Raw genomic sequence first — 21,368 nt, forward strand, 5'->3', positions numbered from 1 at the left:
TTGGCAAAAGCTCAGATCCTGCACTTACGCTCATAGCACAACAAACGACACAAGGTCCGTGTGCCAAGTTAGTTTTCCTTTTGATTAACTTCATCGATAGAACGGCAAGAGACCTTCTGTACGGAATACAAACGCAAGCAGAAGAAACAAAATTGTGCTTGCCCTTATCTTTATATGGACTATCGTGCAACTTTAGGTAAAACTAACTTGCAAAATTAGCTAAGATTGGCATTTGACACCGCTTAAAGATCAAGAACTTGTTTCTTAGATTAATTTAAGCAAACAACAAGCTTTAGCTGAAATGAAACCTTTAAAAGCTAGCTGACATGTTTGACCAGCTACCAGTTAAGGTGGTTCACGAAAGATCTTCCTTTCTTTATCATCATATTACAGTTATCCCAATGGTGGGGGTCAAAAACGTTTACTGCAACCAATAAAGCACTTATCGATAAGAAAAACCAGATCCAAATAGCGTTAAAATTGGATCCATAGCAACGTCAAAAGACGTCAATAGTAAAGATGCCCTATTTTTAATTACCTTTTGATGCCAAAAACATAAAATTGCTAAAAATGCTTGATATATCGATAAGGCAAAAATATATCGAAAACAAATACTTAATACAAAGCAGCCTTTATTGTTTAAGAATGGTAAACATGCAGCGTGCACCAAGTTATGGATGCGCGTTTGATGTTGCTTTGCATAAAAGAAACGTAAAAGTCGCATATCAGCCAATCAGAGCGCGTTTGGCTGAAGCTATTTTATAGTAGTTATTACGTAAACAAGCCCAAAACATTTATCTTTGACCTCTTTGACGTTGACATGGGAACCAATTGACGTCAAAGCATTCTCATTTTTTTTGGTAACCCCTATTCAAATTTGATCTTAAAGATTTTTCTCAAATTTCTCCATAAATTACCAACGATGCCGGAATGTGTAAATAGTTACGAGCCACCTTAAATAATTATTTAATTAGGTATAGTTGCGGGTATAATGGATGGGCAACTATCACATGCATCAAGGGGAATAAGAAATGCTATATAAACTACATAGAGATATAAAACTCCCGTATGCAATCCGGAACAATCTTTTTCTTAGGGGTATCTTTTTTTCAAGAAAAGTTATCATACAATGTAATTTCCTGATTTGTCCTCTTTTCAGAACCTTTGTCGAATTGATATGAAATTAAGATGAGCCCAATATCTATGTCAAGCCTCGTCGTATTTGTTTTCGTCGTCTGCGTGAAGAACAAGATCGGAGAAAGCAGAGTTTGTACAGATACCAGATGTACCTGCTCTCGAGATGAAGGGAACACCGCAGCAATCTGCAAAATAAGTGACTTGGAATATATATCGCGGTCTTTCAACACTCCCTCGAAAGTAAACTCATTGTAAGCCAAAGTTCTTTGCTTAGCGAAGTATTTACCATTTACTCTTTCTTTTCACTGATTTACTGATAAAAAAGTATATCAATCCTGGAAAGATCACACATTCTATCTTAAGGTATTAAATACATGTATGCGCGAGTTCGTATGTATCTTGCACAAAACGAGACAGGCTCAGTAATACTGACATAGGCCGCGTGGTCTGTATGAATGTAACATACATACAATTTACTAATCAGTCTCTATGATAAATATTCCGTTCATCTTTTGTTTTCCAGGAATCTGTCAAACAATAGAATTAGGGCGATAGAACAAAGTGCATTTGACAATTTTTCAGGACTCATAAACTTGTAAGTCAATATTTAATTCTTCTCCCCTCCTAACAACAATTTTTTGAGATGATCACCTGGTAATTTATGTACCTTTGTTTGTTTGTATTTGCTTATACGTTTTTTTTATTATTTCAAGACATTATTCAAAGACGTTTCTTCTGTCTTACGTCAATATAGTTATGCAACCAACAAAATATTTATATGGCCGAATGATCGGAAAGGATAAATTAAGGCGATAATGACGAATGAATAAGCCTTTATTTAAATAGGGTTACTCCATCAGCTTTACAATAAAAACTGTTATCCTTAGAGGCCCTAGTAAAAAGTAAAAATTAAAAAGTCGCTAAAAGTCTTACAGTGTACCTAAAATGGAAGTTAAAAAGATTAAAATATATAAGAGATACTAAGATATAAGCTAAAATTATGTTACATTTGTATAAAATCGAAAAATTTAAAAATTACATACATAAGAGTTATAAATTTGGCAACCGGAGTAATAAAAAGACTTTTTCGCAGCTTCTGTCCGTACTTTAGGCAAATGCAATAAATCAGCCTGCCTTGTTTGTCTTAGTGCTACATCTCTATTAAAAGTAAAACAAAATAAAAGTTGGCCATTTGTCGCAAACTTAAAATTCGAAACATTGGTACTGATGTATTACGTACTTACAAATTCTATCCATAATCATATAAAAAGGCATATGTTCTGTATGCTTTTGTCCTTATCAGAGAAATGTCTCAAAACCTGTTGGAAGAATTATTGCCAAACAGTTTTGCAGGCCTCAAGAATCTGCTGAATCTGTAAGTATGTTATTTCTAATGGTTTAAGTTTAAATTTGATACATTTTGAATTTGCTGTTCAAAGCTGTTTGATAAACATTTTCCTCGCTTCGCGAAGGATTTATTTAAATTGACCCGCTGTTTTCTCTATTACAGTAATTACTCGTTCCAATCAGCTGAGATATAAGCATTTGACAGTTACAGTAGTTAAAAAGCACAATGTTGGGCTTTGAAATAACGACAACTGGAGAACTATAAAGAGAATGCATGAAAATGCATAATTCTTGTGATGATTTTGTCTATTGTTATCCGGACGATATCAGCAACAATGTCACCCAGAGGAAATTATGAACTGATTAAACATGACCCTTAACCATATTCAGACCGGACTTTTTTGGATCTTTTCAGACCGAGGGTTGGGGCATATTCCGCCTCTCCCCGCCTCTGCTATCACTATGAAACATACAGGAGATATAGTATGTCCGATAATCTATCTTTGTAAATACGTCAATTGGGATGGTGACGTTCATCTTGGATCCGCCATCTTGGGGACCGTTCATTTTTATGGGGTAAGGGGGGGGGGGGGCTGGTGGGATTTGATAGATAGTCACTGTTATATATAATGCCCCCCCCCTTCTTCATCGAAATTTTTTTACCTACCCCCCCTCGAAATCCAATTTTTTTCGATGACCCCCCCCCCAAAAAAAAAGAAAAAAACAATAACGAAGTGAAATTAAAACTGATATATCGAGCCTTGTGACTAAAGAATGTACAGTGTCGGTACAAAAATCACATCCCCAAATAGCTGGCATTGCCTAAACATTTATTGTGGATGCCGTCTGATAGTATGGGTTCTCTGCATTTGTAACCAATAAGCTGTTTGGTTGAGTTAATGGCGTGTGGTACATTACAAAGTAGGGGGCATGCTCCCCCGGGAAAATTTGCATTTTCAGAACCTCAGAAATGTCATTTTGGGCATTCTGACATGATTTTTTTACTCTTACAGAAGCCTCTTTACAACACTTAAAAGGATAATTATTTTTAGTGACCCCCTCTTACAGACCATATTTTTTCGGCTGCCCCCCCCTTTGAAGCCAAATTTTTTGGATGCCCCCCCCCTGAAATCCCACCAGCCCCCCTACCTCATAAAAAATGAACCGTCCCTTGGATTTCAAATTTCTTCCCCAACGTAAGAAAAACGGCCCAAAATTACCGAAAAGTAATCAAAATCAGTAAAACTGTGCAAAAACCTATAAGGGGGAATTCATTGCATAATAGTTAATTTTCATTAATAAGGACACAAAAAATTACAAATCTGAGGGAAAATAAAACAATAATAATTTTCTGCTTTTAAAGGTCACTGACGTATAACAACATTCAGGTGATCCACAAAGACGCTTTTAGCGGGCTGTATTCTCTGCAAACACTGTAAGTAAAACAAACAAGAAAAATGTAATGTAATAAACATGATGCAGAAGGAATATTTAAAAATGGTTATTGAAACTTTATTAAGGGATTAGCAATGATCATGCAAGCCCTGGTTTTCATGTATTGTGCTGTTAGGAGAATTGTTTTATTATAAATCTGGTTATTGGCAAAACAATACTTTTCCTTTACCAAACGCAGCTAAGGTTGAAAAAAAAAAAAAACGAGTTATATACATACGTGTAAACCACAAGCACCAACATAATATCACCAAAAATCCATAAACGTCTTAAACAAAACAGGGTGACTGTGTTTTAATCATCATTTCAGGAACCTGACAGGTAACAATCTCCAGATATGGAATTCCCATGATGCCTCACTGCACCTTCCATCTTTGATGATCATTGATGTGCAAGGGAACATGGGATGGAGGCCGGAAGAAAAGTATCTTTTAGAATTACCACGACTAAAGGAAATTAGGAATGTGTCCTGGGCTGCTGAATGCTTGGACTGTTGGCTCATCAAAAACGTTAGCGAGGAACTCATCCAGATATTCAACAATACGCATTTTCAGGCTCAGCCTCATCGTGTTACGTGCTTTGCAAAACATTACACGTTTGGTGATTACCTTATGTTGCTTGCACGGTACCGCTTTGTTGTGAGAAAGTGTAAAAGTTTTATAGATTGCATTGAACGAAAGGAAGCTAATATCACTATGTCCCAACCTTGCTGGCCGACCAACCAACGCGTCCTCTCAATGCAGTTGGTGCTTGGAATAATAGGAGGCTGCCTGAATTTGGTCGTGTTTTTTAACATTCTGTTGACTAAGTCACTACGAAAGAACGTTTCCATGGTACTTGTGAGTAATTTAGCCCTGGGAGATACATTGACTTGTATATATTCAGCGACAATGGCAGGCTTCATAGTAAGCAATCAATATAAAGATTTATATCACCACTCAGGCAGTTTATCTGATATTCAGTGCCCTAGAGTTGGATCTCTCTGGGTGCTTGGACAATGCACAACTTCCATTACCTCTGTCGCACTCACTCTTGAGCGATACCTTTGTATAGTATTTAGCATGAAGCCTGACATTCGCATGACACCCAGGTTAGCCTCCCTGGCGATTGCTTTTAACTGGGTTGTTGCAGTATTTATGATGTCTATGGCACATTTCTTCAATTTATACCGTCGGAACTTTCTTTGCGTACCGATCACCATTGAAACGTTAAGCTTTAACACAGAGACCCGTTACACAATTGCCATGGGCGCCACTGGAATATCACTTTATCTGGTGACCATTCCCATGTATGTTCACATATACAGGGTTGTCAAACGATCCAGTCAGCAAATGGGAGTTCAGAGAGAGTCGACTCTAGCCAAGCGAATTGCCATCCTAGTCGGGACTAACTTGGTGTTCTTTTTCTTGCCAATTCTATTGCTGGGGAAATGGGCCTTGGTCATACGATCTAGCGCAAAGATGGCTTCCATTAATTCCATCAGAGCGATAGAAGTATGGATTCCGCAGTATTGCTTGATCATTAATTCCTGTCTAAATCCTCTGGTTCACGCCTTTAGAAATGACAAGTTCAAAAACGCTCTAAAGAGGAATCTTAAATGTAACCCAAGTAACGTCACAGCACCAGCTGTACAAGCTGCACCTATTGGAGGTGTGCGTAACAGACGTAATGTGACTTTGACTGTACAAGCTGCAACTTCCATGCGTAACACACCTAACGTGACATCGGCTGGACAAACTGCAACTCCAGGTGGCGTGCGTAACACACCCAACGTGACATCGGCTGGACAAGCTGCAACTCCAGGTGATGTGCGTAACACACCTAACGTGACATCGGCTGGACAAGCTGCAACTCCGGGTGGCGTGCGTAACACACCTAACGTGACATCGGCTAATAACGTAACATTAGTTGTACAAGCTGATTCTTCAGAAGGCGTTCGTGACACAAGTAGCGTAACGCCGGCTATACAATCTGCATCTTTGAGAGACGTAACATGATAAATGTTCCAGTCTACAAAGCACACTTTTAGAAAAGGCAATATAAATGGTACATTGAGTTAGGCTAACATTTGGTCATTTTCTATGATGCCTTCTATTTTACTGGACTACGAGCCCGAGTTTTCTATAAGCCTTTCAAGGGCGACGCACGCTCGATCATGTTGTAATGATAATGATAATCAATTTATATAGCGCATTTTTCATATGTAATGTTCAAATGCGCTGTACACATACTGGAAGTTGCAAAGGCCAGACCACAACACCGGGAACTTCGTGCCCTACTCTTTGCGAATAGTGTGTGGGTTCTTTAACGTCCCCTGTTATAAGACTGAAGATACAGGAGACGGGACCTACGGTTTATCGTCCTTTTCCGAGAAGACTAGAATGTCTAACCATTTGCAGATGTAATTACAAAGGCAGCACATTCTCCTCAGTTATTTTAAGACTCTGAGTGTTGGTCCGGTCTGGGGGTTCGAACCCACGACCTCCCGCACAGCTGTCCGGCGCTCTACCAACTGAGCTAACCAGGCGGCGGTTGTGTCAACAAATAGAAAATAATGGTCAGGCCAATAACATTTATAGCAGACTTCTGAATGTAACACGATTTGTCTTAGGTCCCATCCACACTGACCCTTTGTAAATTTGAAACGCTTCTTTTTTTACCCGGATAGGCCAACCGTCCACACTAAAACAGTGTTTTCGCTCGCCGAAAACGATACTTTTCCAAAACGCTCTCCAAAGTGGGTAAATTTTGAAACGCTAGTCTTTCTCAAAGCCCGTTTCCGGTAGTTAGGTAGGTAAGAGTCAACAGTTGGCAATTTTTTTGGGTGGCTTGATTTAAGTGGGGATTTTTTAGGGTTTTAAAAACAATCTAAAGACTCGTTGTAGTGTATTGGCTGCATAGTTCTGCGACTAAAGTACAAACAAACATGTTTCTAATGTTTTTCTTATCGCTATGTTTGATCTTAAAATGTTTTTCTTTGTGTTATATTATCTCCCCTTTATGGGAATTTAAGGGTCAGAAATTCGGCATGACATTTTTTTTTTTTTTTTTTTGGGGGGGGGGGGGTAATTTTTGGTCCAGGAATTTTGGGGGGGGGGGGTTGTTGGAAGCCCTTGGTATTTTTTGGGTCTTGTTTTTTTCTTTCAATTTGATAATCCCCGTCACTTGAAATCAAGAGTACCCCACCTGGAAAGTAATATTTGTTACAAAAGGAGACGTCCACTCAGCGAGAGTCACGCCAACCGCATTAAGACGGAAAATGCAGCTAATCCTGCAGCTCCTTCGCAGCCCGCCGTTATATGAATTGTCACGCAACTCAGTAAATTTTAATTGTACAAATACATTACAAACGTTTCGCTGAACAAATAGTGCATTTGAAATGGAACATGTCACTGAAATCTCTTTAGATTTCACATAATCGTTTCATACAACAGTAAAACAAATCCTATGTGACGGCCATTACCATTGTCAAATGCTGCTAAACACGGTGCATAAACTGTACCAAGCTACATGTAACTTAGAATTTCCTTAACTTGTTGAAGATGTATGTATGTAAGGGAGGAGGGAACATGGAGACAGTTTTCGTTTTGTGTTAAGATTTTAAAAGTGACACACCTTGTTATGCCATGATACACATCAAACGAAAAGGCTAAATACAATTATTTAAGTTACGACATTTAACGATGTCGTAAGATCGAATACATCCGCGTTTTTAATTTTGTTCATTTCTTTAAGGTAATATATATATAATTTACACTGGGTTTCAACTTTGTTTTGATTTGCTCACACCTAAATATAAAGTTTTCACAAATAACATTGTAAGGCAAAAGTGCAATAGCGCAGCGCGCGACTGCGCGAGGTCTAAAAATAGAATGCAAATGATTGTATGAAAGTGTTTTAGGAATACCGGTTGTTTTAAAAAGTGTTTTAGAAAAGTCGTCCGCACTCATTGCGGAGCTATTTTTAATAGCTCGACCATGAGTTGTTTCTTACATAGTTTTCTTACCTTACCTATATTCTGACTTGACTAACAGGCATTGTGTGATAGAATTTAAGTTTAAAATTAATGACCGTGTAGCCACAGTGCTGTCCAAGGGGAAATCTAAATTAGAAGGTTATAATGAGAAAAGAAGATTGATCCGGACAGTGGTATTCTGCAATCATTATGTCTGTTTATTTTTTCTCTCATCTGGGAGGTAGTTCCTTGCGATTGCCCCCCTTATCGCATTTTCCCAATTCCGAAATCATTGAAATCATTTACCTCTTAATTGAAATAAATGATGTCTACGGGAAATGATCACTTTTAATTTTGAACATGACTTGAAACACGAAAATCTTTGTTATACAAAGCACACAGTAATATCCTTAACGTTCTGATGTTAAATAAATCAAAATATCTTATCTATGGGCAGAAACAGTTATTCGACCAACGGAGAGTTCTCTTTAATCAATAATAACCATTTCAATCCGCTCAATGGCATGGCTGTATACACAGTAAAGCCAATTTTTAAATGGTCTGAACAAGCAGCTTTTTGAGTCAAAGCAACGAGGAGGGTAACTGCAAGCCCTTCACTGAAATAGTTAAAATGAAATGTATTGTTCCTACCGTGGAAACACAACCTAACAACTAGAATAATTTACAATATTTTGGCCAGATTCATAAAGAAACAAATTGATTGTATTACAGATCAGTTTTAATAAATTGAATTCTTTATTTTCCTTGTGTGAGGTATTTTAAATTAAATTTGCTAACTAATATGTGTTGCTGTTGGATGTCACTGTGTTCTTTGCTAACCATATTATTTTGCTCTGCACAGTCCGGCACTAATCTCAGTGCCTTAGTCTTCGTTGTCGAAAGCTCAGATTCTACACTTTCACTGGTAGCAAAGCAAAGAAGGCGAGATCAGTTTCCAGTGCCCGGTAAGGTATGTTTTCCTTCAGATTACCCTCGTCGCTTGAATTTTATTCAGTTGACAATGGTAAAGGAACTTATGCAAGCATCAGCGCAAGCATAATGGTTCATATAACCTTACACGCAGCCTAGCAGATGGATTAAGATAGTTTTTTTATCCTTCTCCTTGCTCTTGCGCTCATATAGAAACTTGTGTTTTCGTCGCGAGTGAGACCAGGTTTACGATGCAACAGCAATTGCATGTAACTGTTAATATTTCTCATTGCTCGCTAAAAGAAGTGATGTTGTTATGTAATGATCTCTGTTGTCTTTATTCAGAACGTTTGTCCAACTCAGGATATAAATAATAACCGGTATGCAATGCATACTAAGGCGAGGACGTTCCAGTTAAGCAAGTCAGTATGTTAAAAATTCCAGACAAAGAACTGAGAATAGGCCTTTTGAGCTTTGTTTGTTTGTTGTCCCTTTTCAGACTACGTGGCATCACTCTTGAGAATCACTCTTTTAAATTCAAACAAATGCTCTTGGTATTCAGATAGTTTTAGTTTTTTTTACTTGTTTAAAAAAAAACAAGTTCTCTGGGCAGCATCATGTGGTTTGAAATGGCAATTTACACTGACAAAGCCAAAAATGTCTATTGAGTAAAATTGTGAGTCCAAAAGATATCCAAGTAATTGAACGCCGAAATTGATATCGTTGATTAAAGTGTGATTTACAGCAAGGAGCCCACATTTGTGACCACTTTTAATTAATTCACATTCTTTCATGCAACCGTTTTCCAATGAAAAGCTGTGACGAGCTTCTGATTGGATAAAATCTGCAAGAAAGAATATGAATACATTAAAAGTGGTCACCTTTTTGGGCTCCTCGCTCTAAGTCGAAAGTTAAGACACTGAGTCAATTGCTATAAAGGCGGGAAAATGGGTTTGTCAGGTAAATAAAATTTTAAAATACAGCACGTTGTTTTCCAGTGGTGTTTTTAGTTGTGCATTCCAAGGTATGGTTAGTTTGTAACCAACGTTAATTAATAAAAGGCAAATAATAAGCTGCTTTGATCACAAAATTGGCAATTTAATTTGTACAATTCTAATATGATGTCTTCTATCACGACTTTTGACAATGGAATGCAACATATTTTGTAACTGTACTAGACAGCAAGGAAACTTCGACGAGTTTGGCATAAAAATATTGTTTTGCAATAATGTATCTAGATTGTCTCTAGATTGCTGACAGTTGCACTGACTGTACAATCTGTAACGTACCCTTTGTCCAGTACGTAGGTCCAAACACTTAATATCATTTACAGGTAAAACACAGTGCAAGGGAGTACAAGTTTCCAGGAAGAAAAGTTGATATAATATCTTGATTGACTCTTGTTAAATTTAAATGGGGCTGATAGTTGTTTGCACTATCTGTACAATCTGTGATGCAAGCAAGTCCAATAAGTCCAAAATTTTGATATAGTACAAGTGGAGACTAGGAAGTAGAGTTGATACAGTGGTTTGCCACTGATGAATTTGTATTGAGGGTCTTTCAGTAGTAAATCCAAAGATGTTTTACACCGTTTTTTAACTTTGGTGTAATTGCTACATGGTTTTCGCTGTGTTTTGCTTAAAATATATCTGCCATTCATGGTGACGATTGGGCTTTTTATTATGTACATATTGCATAGAGGCAGAATAGAGGCCAATAACCAGTTCCAATGCAATAGCTACATTCACACAGTCATGGTGCTTCTTGACAAAGTGCAGATTAAACATATTGAAGCAATTAGGACAAAGCACAGCAATCAGTGGATTCTTTGAAAACTGTATCTTGGTTGTTTTCTGTTGTTGTTGTTTTTATTTCTGTTCTGTAAACATAATGAAAGAAAGAATCAATAGTTTAAAAAAATTAATAATTGTTTAACACTTATTTGTTTAGACACCAAGACTGATTAACTTCAACAATTTAATGCAACATAAGTAGTTACTAAATTCAATAAAATTTTTCTTTATTCTGAAACACATCTTTCTACATGTACATTATATCTTCTTAAATCTTTTACTGGTTATCATAGCCTACAAAAATAAATGTATATACTCTTTTTTGGTTGTTAATCACACAGCTTTTTAAAGCTGTGTGGTTAAGAGGTGTGTCTCTAGAACACCATTTTGGACTCTTGATTTATTTACATTTGTATAAATATATGATCAATTGTAGTTCTGTTATCAGTGGCAAAGCCTTAAATAAGTTTGTTTGTATCCATATTTTACAATCATTTGTTTATATAGATTTACTGCTGCTTTGTACACCACTATTAAAATCAATGTTGAAATCTGACCTAGTAGTATTAGAGTGAAAACGTTTTGTTGCCAGAAGGGATCGCGAATGAGCTTTCTGATCTATAAATTTTAGCAAATTAAATGTAACAACATCTGGCAGATATTTCACTTTTAAAATCGTAATTTTGATTCCATAAATACTTTGACAATTATGTTATTCCAACACTACGGTATTCAATAAAGTACAAGCAAATATAAACTTTAGATAGCTCACCTCAGCTGCAGTTGTCGCAGTACGTCTTCTGCACTTCTCGTCTTCAGTTAAAGCTCAGGTTACAATGTCGCCAGGGTCTCGCCAGGCAGTAGTTCAAATCACAAATAGTTTAGTCCCTCGACTTATAGGTGTGTCGATAAGGTTTTTGTGTACTTTGATATCACAAAAAGTTTGTAAGTGAGCGAAAAAAAATATCAGCTACTAATCGAGTCAAGGCTTCTGGCTGCGAAAAATTCTCACATGCTCGACCAATCAACCAAGATGGCGGACGCCAACAAATCTCAAACCATGGTCTTAGTTACCAGTCCTCTTCGGTTCGAATCATCACATCGCCCATCTTAACACGAAGAATCCAAAATCGCTTTATACTAACATGATAACATTAGGCTCGAGACTACGTCCTCGCCTAAAAATGGGTCGAATCCTTCTGTCAAGCCTTGTCATATTTGTCTTTACTATCTTCTCGGAGAACAAGATCGGAGAAAGCAGAGTTTGTACAAATACCAGATGTACCTGCTCTCGAGATGAAGAAAACATCACAGCAGTTTGCAGAATGAGTAAATTGGAAAATATATCACAGTCTTTTAACAATCCCAGGGCTGTTCACACATTGTAAGTTACGAGAACTTTGCTAAGTCAAGGATTGAACTTAATATTCTTTTTATACTTTTGCTTTAGTTTTGCGCTACTACGCCTTGAGATTAGTTAAGAAAACTAGCGCCACTTTCTCAACCAATCAGGAGTTAAGCCGAAACCAATTGTGACCTGCTTACGACACAAAGGAAAATCGCTCTATGTGCGAGATCCTTTTCAAGGTACACAATTTTGACACAGACGGCGCGGTCTACACTTTTAGTACCCATTGCACCATACATATTTACTGCTTAGTTTAAATGTTAAATTCTCTGTTTATCTTTTGTTTTCAGGAATCTATCAAACAATAAAATAAGAGCGATAGAAAAAAGTACATTTGAAAATTTTTCAGGACTCATGAGCTTGTAAGTCAATTTGTAATGGTCAGTTTCCAGTTTAATACAACTCTAGATCCTTTCGCTCTTTATATTCATCATCTGTTTTCTAATTTATCAGTTCACTATTTAACTAACAAGCTCTCTCTTTCGCTCACTAATACACGCATTTATTCATATATTCATCCATCACTCCATCCGTCCGTCCATCCGTCAGTTTGTTCGTTCATTCAACCAACCAAATTTCTATGTCAGAGAGATCAGAGAAGCTTATAATATAAATTCCGTTTTGTTAAGTTAAGCGTTTTGTTACTTAACAATACATGGGAAACCTGCAAAAGATTTTCAAGGAAAGGTGAAAATGGAAGTATTAAATGCCATAATGGCAGTAAAACAGGGTTTCTTTCAAATTTAATTATCTATTATCAGAGTTTAGAACTAAATTAACTGACTAACGTTTTCATGTGTTTTTCCTTAATCAGAGAAATGTCTCGAAACCTGTTGGAAGAATTATTGCCAAACAGTTTTGCAGGTCTGAAGAATCTTATAAATCTGTAAGTATTTTTATTCCTAATGGCTGTAGTTTATGATTTTTAGAACGCAAAGAAGTAAATATGTCGATGAAAATGTTCTGTTTGTTGTCGACACTAAAATAAAGCTTTAATATTTTTTTACTTTGTTGAAAATGAACAACAACTAAATTCAACGCTTTATTGTGGTGGTTTACCCGATGAACCAGTTGACGCAGACTTCATTCTCAAGCTGCAACAGAAAGTAAATTGGGGTACAGACCTTACTGTTTTAGTCGTGTTTCAAAAATTAAAACAAAAACAAAAAACATTTTTATGTAGGCTTGTTTCTTAAACACCACGCATATATAAAGTATGGATGTGTTCCTTTGGCGAAGCTTCGTTTACTGGGATAATAAAGCACGCGACTTTCATTTTGGCATATTTTGGCCAAGGATCGAATGCGCTTATATTAAAACCTTTAAGTTTTATCACAGCAAAGGTGGGGGAGAACCCGCCAAACCCAATATAACAACAACAGAAAGGAGAAAGCGGAGAGAAGGAGAAATTGTCCTTACTTGTTAAGAGCATTCAGCGAAAGAGCGATGTAACCGCGCTTTCTTCACCTAAGAACTCATGAAATTATATCCCACATGACCGTAACCCCCAACCAGAAGCTGGGAAAGAATTACCTAACAAGTTACATGAACCCATTTTTTATTCTCTTTTTACAAAAAAATATTTTCTTTTAGACATTGCTAGTCAATAATAGATGTTTTTTTCCATAGCTTGTGGGAATGGGGGTGGGGATGCACCCATCGCCCCAACCTCTCCCTACCGTTCTGGCTGCAAATATCATGTGGTCTCCCGTGGTCTTTGAAAAAAAATACATTTCAATTTGACATTTAAAGAAGGTTAAACTGGAAATGTCTTAGTCTTTACAGTTACCATTTGTAAGCTATAAAGATGATGTATGAAAATGCATAATTCTTGTTTCGAAAGTGTCAGCTGGTAATTCAGTTAGGCCACAATTTTAAGGATGCTATTAACAACGATGCCTCTTACAGAAATCGTTTCAGCATGTGCCTTGAATAAAGGTTTCGTACGACATAATAAAATAATAATTAGCTTTATGTTTTATTTCAAAAGGTCACTGACATATACCAACATCCAGGTGATTCGCAAAGACGCTTTTAGCGAACTGTATTCTCTGCAAACACTGTAAGTTAAACAAACAAGAATAAGATCGCTTCCTCTATTTCCTTTCTTTGCTTAACATTTTAAGCACCAAAAATTGCTTTGAAACACCAAAATGAAGCTTTAAGGCGACTTTAATCTTACGGATTAGCCCACTGATCAGGCATGTATATATATTATTGCTGGTGTACAGCAAAAAGAGGAAAGTTCATTATTATTACAGTCCAAAAAAATATCCTATCAAACTAGCTATTGCTTATAAAACTTTGGTTTATCTCTCAAAAGAATGTTGCTGGATATCGGCGGAATTGGACAATGCACGAGCTCCATTACCTCTGTCGCACTCACTCTTGTATCTTTTACATCCCCATAGAAAGCGGAAATGAAAACATAATTAACCCTCGGACGTACAAGGGGGGGGGGGGTGGATGCCACCCCCCCCCATAAGGTTTTTCCCAATTTTTGAAAAAAGGATTTACTCTACAATGCTGAAACTTTCAGTAGCTGTTCATTCATCCTTTGCGAAAATTTCGATATGTCAACCATGTGTCCATGGTATTTGACGTTGCCATGGCAACGTCATAAATACAGGCAGGTCTTGTCAAAAATCGTCATTTTTAACATTTTTCGTGATTTCTTCCAGTTTTTTTAAACAGAAGTGCAAAATGTGTTTATTTTTACATTCAAGCATTCTGGCTTGATTTTGCATCAATTTCCGTTATTTTGTGACTTTCTAAGAAAATGTTGAAATCCAAGATGGCGGCTCCAAGATGGCGGCTCTTATGACGTCACGTGACGTCATATGACGTCACAGCCAATTAAAATTATGTCATCTTGTAGAGTAAGCCAAGGGCGTTCTTCTCAGTGCAAAATATTTTCGCTACGCCTTAATATAACGAAAACTCCGGGGAGGGGTTCCATCCACCCCCCCCCCCCCCCCCCTTGTACGATGGTGGGGGTATGAGTTTGCTTGTACGTCCGAGGGTTAATTGTTTTCCCCTCGCCTTTCCAGGTACCTGACAGGCAACAAACTCCAAATATGGAATACCCATGGTGCCTCACTGCACCTTCCATCTTTGATGATCATTGACGTGCAAGGGAACATGGGTTGGAGACCTGAAGAAAAATATCTTTTAGAATTACCAAATCTAATGGAGGTTAGGGATGTGTCCTGGGATGCTGACTGCTTGGACTGTTGGCTCATCAGAAACGTTAGCGAGTACCTTATCAACATGTACAACAATTCACATTTTCGTTGGAGTAGTTCTTTTGAGTGCTTTAAAAAACAGTTCACGTTCAGTGATTACCTTGTGTTGCTCGCGCGGCACCACTTCGTTGTGAGAAAGTGCAGGAGTTTAATTAATTGCATTTTCCGAAATGAAGCTCACTTCTCTACATGCTTCCCTTGTTGGACTCTCATCCAGCGCGTCGTCTTGTTGTTGCTGGTGCTTGGAATCCTCGGGTGCTGTCTGAACGTTATCGTTGTTTTTAATACTTTGTTGACCAAATCCTTGAGAAGGAATTCTTCCATGGTACTTGTAGGTAATTTAGCCTTGGGAGATACGTTGACTTGTGTGTATTCAGCAATAATTGCGGCAATCATTGTAAACAATGACTATAAAAACTTGTTTGAGTACCCAAACAATTTTCAAAATACTCAGTGTCCCAAACTTGGAACTCTCTGGCTGCTTGGACAATGCACGAGCTCCATTACCTCTGTCGCACTCACTCTTGAGCGATACCTTTGTATAGTTTTCAGCATGAAGCCTGACATCCGTATGACACCCAGGTTAGCTTTCCTGGCAATTGCTTATAACTGGGTTGTTGCAGCATTCATGATGTTTATCGCACATTACTTCCACATTTACCGTCGTACACTCATTTGTATTCCTGTAGCATTGGACACGCTGCATTATCCCATAGAGACCTACTACACCTTTGCCCTGGTCTCTGGCGGAATATCTCTTTACCTTGTTACCATTCCCATGTATGTTCACATTTACTGGGTTGTCAAACGATCAAGTCAGCAAATGGGAGTGCAGCGAGAGTCGACTTTAGCCAAGCGAATTGCCATCCTAGTCGGGACAAACTTGGTATTCTTTTTTACGCCCATTATATCGCTGGGTGTCTTAGCCTTGTTCACACAATCTACCGGCGAAATGCAATGGATGACCCCGTTTAGCTTGATCATTAATTCCTGTCTAAATCCTCTGGTGCACGCCTTTAGAAATGACAAATTTAAGAACGCTCTGAAGAGGAATCTTCCATTGACTTGTCACGCAAGCAACGTCACAGCACCTGCTGTACATATTGCACCTTCAGGTGGCGTGCATAACAGACGTAACGTGACAACGACTGTTCAAGCTGCACGTTCAGGAGGCGTGCGTTACACGCGTAACATGACATCAGCTGTGCAAGCTGCATCTTCAGGAAGTGAATGTAACAAAAGTAACGTCACAGCGGCTGTACAAACTGCATCTTCAGGAGGCGTAAGTAACGTCACAGCGGTTGTAGAAGCTGCATATTCAGGAGGCGTTCGTAACACAAGTACCGTAACGCCGGCTATGCAATCTGCATCTTCGAAAGAAGTAAAATGATCATCCCACGCACCAAAACACAATTTTAGATACATAATATTAATGTTTCAATATAAGATAAATCATAATATTCTTCCAACAAAAGTTAGCCTATTTAACGCCAAAGTATCGGATAATGATATATGCCTTCAATGTCCCACTGACAGACATTCTTAACCCTCGGACGTACAAGGGGAGGGGTAGATAGGAATAACACTGATTGTCAATAACATATTTTTCCGATACCTTAAAGTTAACCCTCGGACGTGTAGGGGGGGGGGGGGGATTTTTGATGCCACCCCCCATGAGGTTTTTGTTTTGAAATTTTGAAAAGAGGGTTTACTCTACAATGCTGAAACTTTCAAAAGCTGTTCATTCATCCCTTGCGGAAATGTTGATATGTCAACCATGTGTCCTTGATATTTGTCGTTGCCATTTTGAATCACAATCGTTCGATTTGTTTATTTTTACATTCCATAAGCATTCTGGCCTGATTTTGCCTCAATTTCTTAGAAAACGGTGAAATCCAAGATGACGGATCCAAAATGGCTGCTCTAATGACTTCATGTGACGTCATATGATATCACAGTCAGCAAAAATTATGTCATCTTCTAGAGTAAGCGGCGACGGGCTTCTACACAGTGCAAAATAATTTCGCTGTGTGCCTTAATAATCTGGCCCGCTCTCTAAGGTTCAAGTATCAATTTTTTTAGGCTGTTCTACAGCTGACATGCACATAAGGCCGCTTGTGAGACGCAAACCAGACACAATTATCATTCATGTAGGAACTAACAACCTTTGCAATACGAACTCTTTCCGTCAGTTGCAGACGAAATCGTTGATCTTAAGCTTGCGCGCATGGTCGAGCAAGAAGGTATATCGACAGCCATCTCCAGTATTACTACTCGAGCAGATGACCCTGAGCTATCTAAACGAGCTACTGAGGTCAACAAGATGCTTAGGAAGTTTTGCCGACAAAATTACTGGGGTTTTATCGAGCACTACAACAACTGTCAATCCGGCTTTAGATCCATACATAGCACCCTTACATCCTTGCTTTAAGTTACTAACAGCTGGTCTGTTATGACAACGGTTTTATTAATGGTGTAACACAATAGACCACAAGATTCTTTTGCGAAAGTTAGCTTGCTATGGAGTTAATCATAAGTCCCTAAGGTGGTTTGACTCTTATCTCAGTGACCGACAACAAAAGTGTCTATTTAATGGTGAGCTATCTGGCGCACGCCCTGTTACCTGTGGCGCCCCACAGGGAAGCTTAATTGGGCCTCTCCTTTTCTATATCAACGATCTGCCAAATTGTCTGAGTAAAGCCTCCCCTTGGATGTATGCTGATGAAACCAGCATTAGCATTGCCGCCAATAGCTTACCCAAACTAGAAAATTCAATAAATGACGAAGTTCTCAACCTTCACGAATGGCTGACGGTAAATAAATTAAGTTTAAACATTGCTAACACCGAGCTTATGTTTTTTGGCTCGCGTCAGAGGCTTTAAAATACAGCCGACCATTCAATAAACATACATATAGAAGGCCAACTGAATAATAGAGTTTGCCACACTAAATCCCTGGGAATCCACATTGACCAACATTGGTGGTGGGCCAAACATGTCAATGAGATTGCTAGGGTTGTTTCCTTTGGTATAAGTGCTCTTAACCCTATCCAGACCGGGCTTTTTTCGATCTATTCAGACCGGGGGGGAATCCCCCCCCCCCCCCATCCGTAACTTCCAGAATATTTAAGCAGACACAATGAAACTTAGAGGATATATAGTATGTCCGAGAATCTATCTTTTGGTATACGTCACGTGGGATAATGACGTCACATCACGTGACAACACATCATAATGTCAAAACAGCTACCATCCTGGATCTGCCATCTTGGATTTCGAAATTTTTTCAAAACGTCAGAAAACCGCTCAAAATTATTGCAAAGTACTCAAAATCAATTAAACTGTGTTTAAAAACCCTAATAAGGTGAAAATAATTGCATTAAAGTTATTTTTCATTAATAGAAACACGAAAATTACAAATTTGGGAAAACATGCCTACCAAATTATTCCCAGACAAATTTAGATAAACTCGCAAATTTTAGCAGCGTTTGGTTGAATCTTGAAAACGTTATCATTGAAGCGTTCCAAGTCAGCGCGGGCACTTTCCGCACCCCCCCCCCCCCCCGGTCTGGAAAGGGTTAAAGGCTGAGGCCATTCATTTGCGAAGATTAAGCTATTTTGCTATGTAGAGCTCTTATTGAGCTCGACTATTGCTGTCCTGTGTGGGATGGTCTCAGCAATGAACTAGCTGATAAATAACAAAAGTTACAGAATCGCTCCATTAGGATCATCACGAAGTCGGATTTCTTTTCTAGTGCTACCACCCTCCGATTAAAGCTAGGATGGGATACCCTCTATACCAAAAGGAAAAAGCATAAAGCGAAACTAATGTTTGAAATTATCAATAACAAGCTCCGGAGTACTTACAAGACCTAACATTTAAACCATTCAGCACAGAATATAATCTTAGAGAGAAGGCGAATAGCTTAGCTCTAGCCCGTACGGACTTTTTAAAACGAAGTTTCTGTTACAGTGGGGCACAGTTGTGGAATAGCCTTCCCCACGATGCCAGAACTGCTTGTTCCTTTAGCCGCTTTAAAAGACTTACCACTTGCCTGATGTCTCCCTCGTGCTCCCTAAATCAGTTTTTTATTGTGTTTTAATCCGTTCTTATAGCTGATGTTTTTACCGTGTCTAAATAACGTATATGAAATGTTATGTTATGTTATAGAAGGAAAACCCTGGAAGGGTTCCATCCATTCCCCCTCCCCCCCCCCCCCTCCACTTTTACGACGGTAGGGGTATGGATTTGCTTGTACGCCCGAGGGTTAACAAGTTAATGAAATTGTAGAAACAGCTGTCCGCTAGATTCACACACTCATTACGGGCACATTTTTTATAGATCTGGGTCATGTGTTGTTTTTGACATGTTTTCTTCCATTGACTATATTCTGAGTAACTTACAGAAACATAAAACTAAACTGGGTTATATGGATCGATGCATGGAGCTCACAATCAGTTATTCAGCTTTTAAATAATTGGCAGTTCGCGTGGGTAATGACTTAAAGGATTAAAAACGTGTTTGTGTTTTGTGTTGCTTCTTTTCATTTTTCCCCATTTTCCTGCCCGTGTGGTCTCGACCATTTCCGTTAAATCCCACGCATATTTATACGACCCTAATTTTTAGTGTAGTGTTTGTACACTACACTAATGCAGTTAGTTTAGTGGGGAAGCGAATTCCGCTACGCCAGACGTAAACAGTTAATTGTGCGGTCAAGTGGAACAAGTACGTAGACATACATATGCAAATTAGACTGGAACTGGCTTGTTATTGTCCACGAATGTTCTAAAGCAATGGGTTAAAAAATTCGCGACAAGGCTCGAACGCGCTCCGGGCAATTAATTGAGGGAAAAAAGGTATTCGCAACATAAGATAAATGTACTTCACCAAAATAAACTGATAAAAAACTAACAGCCAGTGTACAACTCCGTGAGATGGTAACAGATTCATGCGAGTAATAACGCAAACAAAATACTTGATGTAAGACTTCTAAGTGGATTCCGGAGATACCGGCAGTAAAATGAGAGGACATGTAAAACTTATAAAGGATACACGTCACGCAAGCTAGCAGTAAGAGATTAATATTTGAGCTCTGGGCAGTTAATAGGGAAAAAGGTCATCGCAACATAAGATAAATGTACTGCACCAAAATAAACTGTTAAAAAACTTATAGTTAGTACCCAACTCGGTGAGATGTCAACAGATTCACGTGAGTAATCGCGCAAGCAGATTGGATTCCGAAGATACCGGAAGTAAAATGAGAGGACATTTAAAACTTATAAAGGATTAACGTCACACTAGCTAGCCTCTCTCCTCCGCAGAGGCCTCTTTCGTGTTTCGTACGGGCTGGGAAATGGGGAGAGGTGAAAAGTAAGCGCGCGGAGCCTGGAGAGAAACGAAACGAAAGCGCGCGGGGGACACTGTGTTTTTCCCCTTCTTTCCCCCGTGTTTTTCGCCTTCGCTCACTAAAGAAGCCTCTGCGGAGGAGAGAGCTAGCTAGCAGTGAGTGATTAAAATTTGAGCTTGCTGAGACGTCAGCCTGGTAGCAAGTTCATACGGACATCATTATTGAAGAATGTCACGAGGCTGACTCTAATTATTTTCCGTACAAAAGCTACCTTCTTTAGTCACTGAGGTGATGTGCTTAAGTTTTTTTTAACAAAATTTATAGTTTGCTAAATGATGCCATTTAACTAGCTACCTCCCTAAGTCACTGCAAGATCTGATAAACCGTTTTCAATGTGTTGGGGGAAATTCTTCTTTAGACAGATCACGTTATTAAAGAACGTGGCAGGATGACTCGAATTATTTTCAGTAAGTAAGCTACCTTCTTTAGTCACTGAGGTGATGTGCTTAAGTTTTTTTTTTAACAAAATCAATAGTTTGATAAGTGATGTCATTAACTACCTCCCTTATTTACTGCAAGATATGAAAAACCGCTGTTAACGTGTTGGGTGAAATTCTTCTTTAGACAGATCATGTTCTCAAATAACATGACAGACGTGTCTCGTCTGACAATTGCCAGACATACAAGCTCGACTGGTGACGAGTCACGTGACAACTCTCTCAAACACTACACTGTCCGTTCGGACCGCTCGTTT

The 21,368-nt window shown here is 38.5% G+C and overlaps 3 protein-coding genes across 3 annotated transcripts in view; 2 read left to right on the forward strand and 1 right to left on the reverse strand.

The window, feature by feature from the left end:
* LOC144643339 (melanocortin receptor 5-like) overlaps positions 1 to 21,368 on the reverse strand; it is a 213,471-nt gene that overhangs the window by 40,515 nt on the left and 151,588 nt on the right. The window lies entirely within an intron of this gene.
* LOC144656624 (uncharacterized) lies at positions 1,204 to 5,933 on the forward strand. The gene is made up of 4 exons (XM_078517193.1): positions 1,204 to 1,388; positions 2,441 to 2,512; positions 3,848 to 3,919; positions 4,247 to 5,933. Exons 1-4 carry the CDS (start codon positions 1,204 to 1,206, stop codon positions 5,931 to 5,933), a joined length of 2,016 nt encoding a protein of 671 aa, XP_078373319.1.
* Positions 11,799 to 16,657, forward strand: LOC144657538 (uncharacterized). Its single transcript, XM_078518215.1, has 5 exons — positions 11,799 to 11,998; positions 12,313 to 12,384; positions 12,837 to 12,908; positions 14,013 to 14,084; positions 15,073 to 16,657. Exons 1-5 carry the CDS (start codon positions 11,799 to 11,801, stop codon positions 16,655 to 16,657), a joined length of 2,001 nt encoding a protein of 666 aa, XP_078374341.1.

This window comes from Oculina patagonica, chromosome 1 (assembly GCF_052425735.1).
Source record: "Oculina patagonica isolate OP01 chromosome 1, crgOcupat, whole genome shotgun sequence".
Classification (NCBI taxonomy): domain Eukaryota; kingdom Metazoa; phylum Cnidaria; class Anthozoa; order Scleractinia; family Oculinidae; genus Oculina; species Oculina patagonica.

Excerpts from the sequence above, each read along its gene's own strand:
- LOC144656624 (XM_078517193.1), top strand. The coding sequence starts at position 1,204 with ATGTCAAGCCTCGTCGTATTTGTTTTCGTCGTCTGCGTGAAGAACAAG. Across the intron at positions 1,389-2,440 it reads CCCTCGAAAGTAAACTCATT|AGAAATGTCTCAAAACCTGT; the intron begins GTAAGCCAAAGT and ends TGTCCTTATCAG. Across the intron at positions 2,513-3,847 it reads CTCAAGAATCTGCTGAATCT|GTCACTGACGTATAACAACA; the intron begins GTAAGTATGTTA and ends CTGCTTTTAAAG.
- LOC144657538 (XM_078518215.1), top strand. The coding sequence starts at position 11,799 with ATGGGTCGAATCCTTCTGTCAAGCCTTGTCATATTTGTCTTTACTATC. Across the intron at positions 11,999-12,312 it reads CCCAGGGCTGTTCACACATT|GAATCTATCAAACAATAAAA; the intron begins GTAAGTTACGAG and ends TTTTGTTTTCAG. Across the intron at positions 12,385-12,836 it reads TTTTCAGGACTCATGAGCTT|AGAAATGTCTCGAAACCTGT; the intron begins GTAAGTCAATTT and ends TTCCTTAATCAG.